Raw genomic sequence first — 10,696 nt, 5'->3', positions numbered from 1 at the left:
AAGATGTGCATGGCGTCACCCTACCGCCCCCTCTACGTCCGTGCTACAAGCTGCAGAACTTGCTGTACGCATTAAGTTGTACACCAGACAACATATTATGAGCCATATGCTATACATAGTTTTGTTTGCATCACGTGACTTGTCTTAGAGAAGTGAAAGACTAAAGCAATATTAACCAGCATGCTCGTACGAGTTTATACTCAGCAGCAAATAAAGTTTCCACCAAATGGCAATCAGGCGGGCAAGGTCTGATCCAGATATTAGACCATTAGGCCTTAGACTGGTACATTCTCCTACGACGGCTTAAGGAGCGCTCGGTAGCATCGTTTCTATACGCAAAGGTATTTTGTGTCGGTTGCCGCCTACGGCTTGGTGTTACCTGCGGCGGTGGGCGCCGCTCAGCATAGGGTGACTGCAACGCCGGGCGTCGGCTTACGGCAATATTTCGATCGACTCGCGCCTCACGAATTGAAGTTTTTGGTAAGAAGTTTTTCTATGCCGTGTACTTTCGGACTCCTGCGCCAAATAATTTATTCATCTCACTTGGTTTTGTTACTGATGACACACCCTAATGGACAGCCATGTCTCGCCGCTTTACATTTTCAACTTCCGCGATACAGGCAATTTTGGCGTCGAGCTCCGTTAGATAGAACACAGAGATACCACACAATCTTTCCCTCTCACAATATTGTATTAGGCATCCTCCATACGGGCGCTATCTCACACTATGTACACGCGACGCTGGGGGCGTTCTTAGACGCCAGTGCGGCCGTCCCACACGTACGGCTGCCCGGGCCGGGGGACCGCCGACTGGGCCAGCGCGGTGCCCTCCGCCGCCACCCTGTCAACACACGACACGTCAAACAGCAGTACCGGACCGGGCTTCCCCGTCAACACACGGCACGTCACACAACCGTACTGGACCGGGCCGCCCTGTCCACAGACAGCACGTCACACAGCAGCAATGGACTTGACCATCAGAGAAACTACTCTTACCCCGCTTTGGAATAGGATGAAACAGAATGCCACGCACATTTCTGTGCGATACGTTACGTCTTTTAAACAAGCATCTATTCATGCAACAAGTGCCAAAGACTTGTTCAAAACAGTCAGTCAATTGTTGTGTATCGAATTTCGAGCACAGCCCATGATGGCATTCAAAACCTAAAAACAGAAAAACAACACCTCCAGGTCTGAGACATCGCAAGCAAATACGCGTGTTCGCTGTTCCTGCAAGCAGAGCACAAGAAAACGTCATTAACACTCCAAGAAATAGACATGGTGACAAGGAGCCAAATAACGGCTTTGCAACGACTTGCTATCTGCTCGGGCTTTATCCCGATGCAAGCGCTCCTGGCTTGTAGCGTCAATGACGTCACCAGGCCGCGCATGCGCCGTACTGACGACAGCGGAGGACTGTACCTGGTGGTATTAAAGACCGTAGATACCATCAAGATACGTCAGAGTGCGCAATCACACAACGCTTCAATATCCACACGCGACAAACCACACAGCACAGATTTAACGAGCTCATGCCAAGAGAGATGAACAAATGCTCTCTTTTTGGATGAGCTCGTCTAAACTGTGAGGCTTTGTGTATACATTGACGTGTGGGAAAATTGGAACATCTGTGTGATTGTTCACTATGGTGTGTCTTGGTGGTGTTGATAGTGTTCTCCTTTTCTAGTTTTATATGCCGACAGTCGACCGTCCCAGATTTCTTTTTACAAAAATGTGACTCTCAAAACACTATTGTAAGGTCCTTAGCATTGGTCGCGTGACTAAATGATTGATATGCCTTACATTTGTACTGTCCTGAACAACCTTTACAAAAATTGGCAAGCGTCTAAAAGGGGTTTAACAACTTGGTTTGACTATCTCAAAGCGCCAGCCACACGGCCATGGTAAACTGCGACGTCAGACCAAAGGGTTGACACGAAACAATGAAGATCCATGGACGCGCTATGGACACTGATGGAAACCGTGCTAAAGCCCCTTCATCACGCAAAGTCAGCCCCGCACCTACCTGCGTCTGCTCTCTAACAGCCTCCAAACCAGGCACCCAATCAGGCTGAGCGGCCTGCTCCAGCACTTACGTCTCCTCAGCCGCCACTGCCGCGTCCGCCGCCGCCTTCTCCTTCTTCGCTTTTTTCTCCTTCTTGCTCTTCTTGGCGGCGAGCAGGGCGGCGCCCGTGTTCTCGACGAGCAGGAGCGGCGGCGTCTGGTCGCGGCGGGCGTCCCGCGTATGGTAGTAGTTGGCGCTCAGCTTGTGCAGCGAGCCCTCCGGCAGCACGGGCTCCGGCTGCGAGCGCGGCCGAACAGCCTGCGACGCTGGGGAGCGGATCGCCAGCGTGTGTTGCCGCTGTGGGACACAGAGAGGTCAGCGACGCCGGGGAGCGGATCGCAAGCGAGTGTTGCCGCTGAGGGACACAGAGAGGTCAGCGACACAGGGAGCGAGCCGCCAGATGGTGACGCTGCTGTGGGATAGAGAGAGGTCGGCGATACAGGTAGAGGGCCGCCAGCGTGCGACGCCGCCTTCTATCAGCAACATGGTGGGACCCAAATCCGCAACCACTTCGGAAAAATCAAAGCACCGAATATCGTTCGTTCAGCTGTAACTGCAACGACTTAAGAGTTTGGAGTGATTTGTTATGTGGCCAAATCAAGCAGTCAGATTATCCCCATCTGGCGGTCTTTACCCGAACTATAACAGATGCGACCTGATCGGCTCGGTACGGTTAGCACGCTGATGATCAGGTCATCTTGCAGTAATTAATCAAGCCTTCAAGTGATTCTCTACAATGCATAACAGATTACAAGTAGGCATCTGGGGCTGTCAGCCAGTATATTGCTTTTTCAGAAGCAGCCACACAATATTGCATTGCTGCCATATGCATCAAGCATACATTTCCTCCGCGAGTCAAGCCGGAGCTCTGATGCATACTATAAAAAAGGAAGCAGCCTTTTGAAGGGTTCAGTGCAGCACCCATCCTGACTGTGACTCATGTGATGTAGGACTGTTGCAATGGCTTCTGTACATGCTTTCATGGGTTTCTGGAGGTGTCTTTTATTCCGTGACCCCATTTGGAGCCAGGGGTCATCCAATGACATCCATCAAAAGCCTGACAACAAATAATAAACATACAAAGCATATTATAATAGCAGTGTTCTAATATAAAGGTGTAGCCAGTTTCCCAAAACTCATGAGAATTATTTTACTATCGACAATTACCATTGCATGACAAACTACTCATTTGACCTAAAAAACATCTGGTATATTTACCCCTAACAAAGCATTTCTCAGCATCTGCAGCAGAGGCGAAATGTCCCTGGGCTGGACAGGTGGCTTGGGTGGCATGATTCTTGCTTATACCTGTAAAAAATCATCAAATGTGAAGCAGACATAATATCCATGCATACAATTGAAACATGATACTGTTGTGGGGTCAACTAAGAATGATAGGGTCAAAAAAATTCATAAATCAGTACTGCAACCATTAGATTTTCCCATATGGCCTGCAAGATGGTTTGTATGGCTGTGCAATCAGTCAGCCAACTTCTTTCGATGCTCTTTGATGAAAGCTTTCCCAGCATTACACATTGCATCCAGTACCAATGGTTTCTATATAGGTTTTCCTCAAACAACATGTTGGTAGCATACAGAAGTGGTTCCATTTGTGGTATCAATTTGCATTGGTCAGAATGTGATTAGAGCATCACAGGTGGAAGGGACTGGATTGCATGGGTGCAAAACTTTGATCACAGTCATATTGTGAGAATTTCATGTGACACTGTGACTAAACTTTTCATGAGAATTTGATTGCAAATCACCATGAGTTTTGCAGTTCAACCCAGACCATGCTTTACATAGACAAAACCTGCCTTTGAACATGTTCTTCTATAAGAGCACAGGCTGTGTATGCCAATATTGTGGCTCCATCCACAAATACTGCTCCAGATGGCATGGTCTGTTGGGGAGATCAGTACAGCCACATCCCCTAAATTAAGGAGAAGAGGGGAGGAGATGGGATATAAACAAGCTCACTACGCTACACATGTAAGGAAAAAGCTATTTAAACAAAGTGGAGATCCTATATGCTGCTGTGCCTAGAAGATGTCAGAGGTACTGGATTACATGCAGTATTCATCATGTTTTCTTATCTTATAAAGACCTCACAGATAAAAATGATTATATTTTGATATCCAGTTGGTAAGCAGTAACTTTAAATGTACTCACATTGCATACAGTGCTTAAGGAATCTAAAGAATATCTGTCTTATGTGCAGTTGTGTAAAAATGTGTCATGCAGCTTTCTTGCTGTTTGAATATTTTGCTACTTTCTTGTCGAAACAATTTACAATCTAAATCCTCCACCTAAAACTGTTTACCAGTAATAATTATGACTGGCTATGTGGTTCAGCTTCCTGTCATTTCCAGGTACTTTAGACTGCAACTGTGGCCTTAGATAATTTTAAGAGTTTGAAATGCATTTAAGTCAATAAGTTGTTAAATTATTTAGCAGATTCTTTGTTATTTACTCCCCCTGTCATAAAATGTGTTCTCTAAAACAATTCAGGACATAACAAAACAAAACCAACATTGGTGCAGTGGCAGCATACATATATGTTGGCCAGTATACCTCCTCCCTGAGGTGTGAAAAATCTGGAATGCAGCAAATGCAGTACCTTCACATGTTATACCAGGACAGGAAATCATGACAGATTTTATTTCATAAAACATGTTTTGGACCACTTGAGAAATACCACAAGCAATATCCAAAAGGAAGGCACTGGTTCTTTAAGGGTGTGATATATCACCATTGCCTGTATCCAAAATAAAAGTGTACAGCCTGAATGTTTCAAATTATTGAACTGTAAGAGGCAATCACACTCTTCTTCATTACCAATTGATAAATCACATACATTTGCACTTCACTGAACAGCCCCCAAGATAAAAAACCAGAAATTCATGAATGAAAGCAATATACTACACCAATGTTTTGAGATGCACAAATGCAAAGATCCACATGAAAGGTAACCAACACAGCAGCCATTTGTTTGTGCCACCTTGCTTGTCATACAATGAGTGCTGCAGAATGAAGACACATGGATTACACTTAGGGCTGCATGGTAGCTTATGCCGGATCAAGGAACAAATCATAGTCGTGTTCAAGCAATAAGTTTGAGGGTCTGCTAACAATTTTAATTAGACAAATATTTCAACTATCCTGAAAGGGCAGTTCTCATGTTGGAGTTAGAACTTTGCCAAATTCGTGTATGATACCAAAAAAGAAAATACGGCAGACAAGGCACATCCGTAACTAAGAAACCAGCTCCCTTTCTCCACCGTCATATCGCCAGCGATCTCCCCAATACCTCAAGATGAACGTGTACAGCCTGCAGGAAACTTCTTTTTTACTGTGAAGGTTAGTATTTGACTCTGCATCGTCAGTTTCATGTCTGAAATAAACGCTACCAAACCCTGCCAAATCCATACGTGAAAAAATCACTCAGCGGTGGAGGAATACACTCGAAATGAAGAGCTATCATAACTAACGAGGCTAAACGGCAATTTATGAATACATTAAAGATATATAATGGGTTGAGGAAGAGTTCGCCATCAACCCATGTAGCTGAATCCGTCTTCTTTCAACCTGAACCGTAGTCGCATGACGTCAAAATTTTCCAGCACTGTAAAATGGGATGCGGGGAGCTAGAGGGACCAGGAGGGGCTGGGCCCTTCTGGGCTTCTGGGCATAATAGCTCAACTGGGTCATGCAGACTTAACAGCGGCTTTATCAGCGTTGAATGGAAAGAACTGATCAAAAATGGCTGTCAGGTCACCCAGCTAGGTGGAACTCTCATTGCCCCTAATCATACACTGAGAGGCTTGGTGAGGGAGGTGGCGTAGGGGGAGGGGGAGGGGGACAAGGGTGTCACGGGAATGTGGCGATACTAGTGCTATTGTAAAAAAAAAATGAGGTCAACTTTTCATTGCGACGAAAACGGATCTACGTGACATGACTTTTGTTGCAAACTCTTCGGCAGTCCTTTCTCCTACGCGACATTACTTGTACGGCCGATACGTTTATGCGGCATTAGTGTTCCACGACATAATGCATGCCTTAAAAACCTGCGCTCATCACAGCTTCCCCTGAAAGCACTTTTGTAGACTTATATACTTATTTTCTTGCTTGCTTACTATTATGAACTTCTTATTCGCGATAGGGCTTCTACTGTTACTAAACATGCGCAACGTAAGTGCTCAATGATAAAACGTATGCTTCAAACGTGGTGGTCTTTAGTATTTCTGCCTACAGATGGAGGTGTCACCAAGGTACCGGTGGTAGCCCACGCATGAAAGCAGCTAAACGTATGACATCAGACTAGAGATGCCCATTCCACGATGTGGGAACGTTATGCGCGGTGGCATTACTGCCAATGTGATGGCTCTTACCGGCTACATGCATGAATTATATGGCCTTCTTATACACGAACATCACAAATGAACAACATGATGCCCGGTTGAGCCCTTCCTCTACCAACCGGTACATCGTTCCTCGGCCCCTGCTGTGTGTCGACGCATTTTTCATACACTGCTGGTCTGCTGCAGGCCGCGATCTCGCACCCGGTTTCATATCTCCTGCCATGCAATTCATCCCGCGGCTTGGTAACTGGGGCTGAAACTGAAGTGGCAGAATTCCTGTCCCTTACGTGATGTGATGGGCGGGGCGTAACGACCAAATGTGATGCAATGTTTGTAATCCTGGGAGAGTTCTGCCAAGTTTCCGGCCGATGCAATACTGTCTCATTCGACATAAAAAACTCGGAGGTCAGGGAAACACACTACAAAATTTATTTCACAGCTTCTGACATAACCACTGCCAGTAACAGCCCAGTCTCACAACAGCACAGCAAGACGACATTCCCCTCAATCAGTCCTCATTTTCCCCAACAGTCAACCTTAATACGACGAGATACAGGGCAGTTCAAAGAATGGCCCATAAAACTGCACAGAGGACCGCACAGATACTGGATGTTGTGTCCTCATGACAACACAAAGCAAGGCGGGACAGCAAAGCACAGGGAACGGAGCACAGGGTGGGGCATTGACAGGGCAGGGACATGAACAGGGCAAGACAGAGGGCAGATCGAGATCGAGTAAGACACGAGACGGGCAAAGGACGGGCATGATTGTTGACATTGCATGGCGGGCATGACGGGATGGATGGACGTGACGATAAGAACTATGCAGGAGGGGGAGGGGCGGGTACGGCAAAGAACAGGGCAGAACGGAGGGCAAATTGCTCGGTGTAGGGATAGCGTAAAGGGGCAGGAGAAATAGGGCAGGTCCGTGGAAAAGACAAAGGACGAAACAAGACAAACCCAATCTTGTCCTGTTCTATCATGATGCCTGTCTCGTCCTGCCTTGCACTGACCTGTCCTGTGCCCGCCTCCGTCCTGTCCTATAGCTTGCCCTGTCCTGTCAATTCCTCTGCCCTGTACCGGCCTACCTTGCCTTATCCTGCTCCGCTCTGCTCAGTCTCTTCCCACTTCTCCCCGTCCCGTCGCACCCAGCCACGTCCCGTTCTGTCTTCTCTCGTTTCGTTCCATTCCGTTCCGCTCCTTTCCGTCCCGTTTCTTGTCGTGTTCCGTTTCGTTCCGTCCCGTTTCGTACCGTGACGTTCCGTCTCGTCTCGTTTCATCCAGTAAATATGGTATTGTAAGTGACGTTCATGAATAGTAGTCGTTCGTTCGTAAAAAGACTGGATCAGTTTTCGCGAAAGACGCAATGGCGTGAATAGGTCTGTTAAGTAACAGAAAGGTAAAAATTGTGTCTTATAACACTTACGTTGCGCAGATCTATTTACGGTAGAGATTTGGTGGGCAGGGATAAATAAGTTACGAAAGTTTCTTCTATAATTAATGAGAAGCTTAAACAGGGGCAGTGCCATAGGCGGGGTGGGTGGGACAGGGGACGCATACCCCTGAAAGGGAGAATAAGAGGGTTAGTCCCTCCTCTTGCAGGAAAAACATATTGTTCACATAATTTTTTACTGACGGCCCATATTCCCGATTCTTACCATATTGCAATCACCTCGAATCGTCAGGATTACATTGCTACAAAGCTAGTACAATGCAACGAAGCTTCTCAAAGACCGCTCGGCGATTTTCCCCTTTTACTGGCCGAGCACACTCATTGCCTTCCAAGCCTTAATGCCTGATGCCTTGATGCCTCATAGCCTGATTAGAAGGTGGTTGGATCATCACGTGCCTGTAGCCTATGGAAATTAGCAATTATCTAAAGGGAAAAGTGAAAACTTATTGGATTGCAGCGCTCGTGCTTCAATGCAATAACCATGATCTTCCACGTACGACCGCTATTTTTGTACACACTTCGTCGAAAATCATCAAGTGCTATCACTATTTCCACCGTCTTGCTCTTGTTGACGGTTTCGAGCGCAAGCAGATACGGCCCTGTAATTTGTGGCATGCTTTCTGCTCAATGTGCACCTTAATAATTTTGCGTGTAGATGCCTTGCATGATGGCGCCAGTAATCATATTTTTATCCACTACCGTGATCCGTGTCCCAGTGCCAATCTGTACGAGAATTTTGATGAATTTCTTACGTTAAAAGTATATCTCGATTAAGTATCATTAAACCTTTGAGCGATCGTCTTTTAAACAGCTTTGGTGTGATTCACTTTTTATTTGAAATGAAGACAGGGTCTCAGCCGGACTCGGGCAGGATGCGTCTCCGCGGTGCCCACCCTTCCTGCCAGGGTGAGGGGCAGATGAAGGCATATAGCTCCAGCAGCTGAGTGCGTCGTAAAGCCCCAATGACGACAACGACGGCCTGGGGTACAGAAATCCTCCCTGTTAATGTTTCCTCGCCCAGCAAAAAAGAAAAGAAAAAACAGCGACAAAAAAGAACGATGGAGCGGAGTACCATTAAATTTTTTGCAACTTTTTGGCACCGCCCGTTTAATACTTGAGGAAATTTTGAACTTCAAGCCAAGTCACTGCGCTGGCCGAGGTTAGTCTGAGGTCAAAGCTTCAACTGACTGAAGAATAAGAATAAGCTCCATGCATGTGCATACCTAGTACGCCTAGTTTTCTAGGGCTGCGCAAAGTAAGATAGGTTCCCAAATAAAACCTGCGAAGAATATTGAAATTTAATAGCAGAATCCCCGCAATTTATTTAGGTGTAATCAGATTTAATGAATGTTGCAGAATTTTCCATTATGGCTTTCAACTGCTTTCACTAGCTTTGCTTGATCTTTAAAGGGAGCATTCCACCTTTTGTACTTTTTACTTATTGTTAAATCAGACGCGTACGGTTGGCAGCCACTGCATTTGCCATTACCACTACCAGCACTACATACATTGCATTTACTTTACTTTTTCCTGTGTATGTATTATGTAATGTTTGCAACATTAATTTGTCAAAATAATCGTGCAATATATGCTGTGAAGGCTGGAAACACGCTGTTCAGACAAAAAGATATGCCAACGCATAGTAATTATTCCGCAAATTTAACAAAACGCTATATTATGGTTTTTATTTTCCCCTACGGCGTTTACCACGGTGGTGCTGTCCGACGCGCACTTTGGCTTTGTAAAAGACAGCATCTCATGGCCCACAGAGGCGGGCTGGCTCAAACTTAAACCCGTGAGCTTCTCGGGGTAACAGACGCCTGACCGCTGGGCCAATCACAAACGTTCTTTTATTTGCACCAGTATACTCGTGCGAATGCAGTAGAGGTATTGTAATAGAGTTACACTGTCACGACGACAGTTGTAGCAACTAAAGGGAAGAAGCATAGTGCTGTTACAAAGAGTTGGCAGCAGAATTTGGACCCGGAAATAATTAAAATTGATGCCCTTATTATGCCTGGACGGTGCTGCACTGGCACTGCCCGGTGTTGTTATTAGATGAACTGGTCCAAGGTTTCACTAGAGTATATTTTTGAAATACGTTTCAAAGGTTGGCATTCCGTTTAAGTGTTTTATGGTCTTGTAACATGATGCAGCGGGACGGCTCTCAGTGAGCATTCTGGCAGTGGTTGGTTGGACGGGGGGCGGATCCAGGACTTCGTGAAATGGGGGGGGGGAGGGCAACCAGCATTAAAGGCCCCCCAAGAGTTTAAGGAACCCCCCGAAAAAATCGCTTTCCGGCTATTAAATTTCAATATTCTTCGCAGGTTTTATTTGGGAACCTATCTTACTTTGCGCAGCCCTAGCAAACTAGGCGTACTAGGTACGCACATGCATGGAGCTTATTACTATTCTTCAGATCAGGTGAATCATTCATGATCATTCATTGGCCTAAAATATTTGTAATATCAATTTTTTGGAAAACATAGCAAAATCAGAGAAAGTCGGCCGCTCAATACCATTCAAATCGAGCACAAACTTGATTGCCAGCTTATTTACAGCTAACCGGCTGGACTAAAGCAGAGTTCTTCCTTTGTTACAAAGGAGTACAAAATGTAGTATCTAAAATACGTCAAGAACGTAACGCACAAGTATAATAGGTACCAAAAATTGAATACCCAACGGAAATAGCACATACGACGTCGGCGGCACGTATCATTATGTTCGACAACTGCGCGTAAAAATTCGGTGGCGCATATTCGGCTGCTGCTCTAAGGCTGAGCCACCAATAGGGACTGAACCTTGGTGGGTCCCTGAA

The 10,696-nt window shown here is 45.9% G+C and overlaps 1 protein-coding gene across 3 annotated transcripts; it reads right to left on the bottom strand.

The window, feature by feature from the left end:
• Positions 1-672: 672 nt before the first annotated feature.
• LOC119110678 (NADH dehydrogenase [ubiquinone] 1 alpha subcomplex subunit 7) lies at positions 673-5,478 on the bottom strand. Of its 3 annotated transcripts, none has more exons than XM_037234576.1 (4): positions 5,376-5,478; positions 3,284-3,373; positions 2,097-2,362; positions 673-841 (listed from the first exon to the last, which is right to left on the bottom strand). In XM_037234576.1, the coding sequence occupies exons 2-4, from the start codon at positions 3,356-3,358 to the stop codon at positions 754-756; spliced, it is 429 nt and encodes a 142-aa protein (XP_037090471.1). In that variant the 5' UTR covers positions 3,359-3,373; positions 5,376-5,478; the 3' UTR covers positions 673-753. The 3 variants fall into 3 exon arrangements, with proteins under 3 accessions (XP_037090471.1, XP_037090472.1, XP_037090473.1); XM_037234577.1 differs by lacking the exon at positions 5,376-5,478 and adding an exon at positions 5,347-5,369; XM_037234578.1 differs by lacking the exon at positions 5,376-5,478 and adding an exon at positions 5,322-5,344.
• Positions 5,479-10,696: the final 5,218 nt, after the last annotated feature.

The sequence above is a fragment of the Pollicipes pollicipes genome, unplaced genomic scaffold (assembly GCF_011947565.3).
Source record: "Pollicipes pollicipes isolate AB1234 unplaced genomic scaffold, Ppol_2.1 Scaffold_7231;HRSCAF=8579_pilon_pilon_pilon, whole genome shotgun sequence".
Classification (NCBI taxonomy): domain Eukaryota; kingdom Metazoa; phylum Arthropoda; class Thecostraca; order Pollicipedomorpha; family Pollicipedidae; genus Pollicipes; species Pollicipes pollicipes.
Note: the sequence above shows the minus strand (reverse complement) of the source record. Positions and strands in the feature narration are given on the sequence as shown.

What these genes read in the sequence shown, in the direction of transcription:
- LOC119110678 (XM_037234576.1), bottom strand. Translation starts at nt 3,358, where the DNA reads ATGCCACCCAAGCCACCTGTCCAGCCCAGGGACATTTCGCCTCTGCTG. An exon ending in TGAGAAATGCTTTGTTAGGG is followed by an intron (nt 2,363 to 3,283) that starts GTAAATATACCA and finishes TGTGTCCCACAG; the next exon opens with CGGCAACACACGCTGGCGAT. An exon ending in GCAGTGGCGGCTGAGGAGAC is followed by an intron (nt 842 to 2,096) that starts GTAAGTGCTGGA and finishes GTGTGTTGACAG; the next exon opens with GGTGGCGGCGGAGGGCACCG.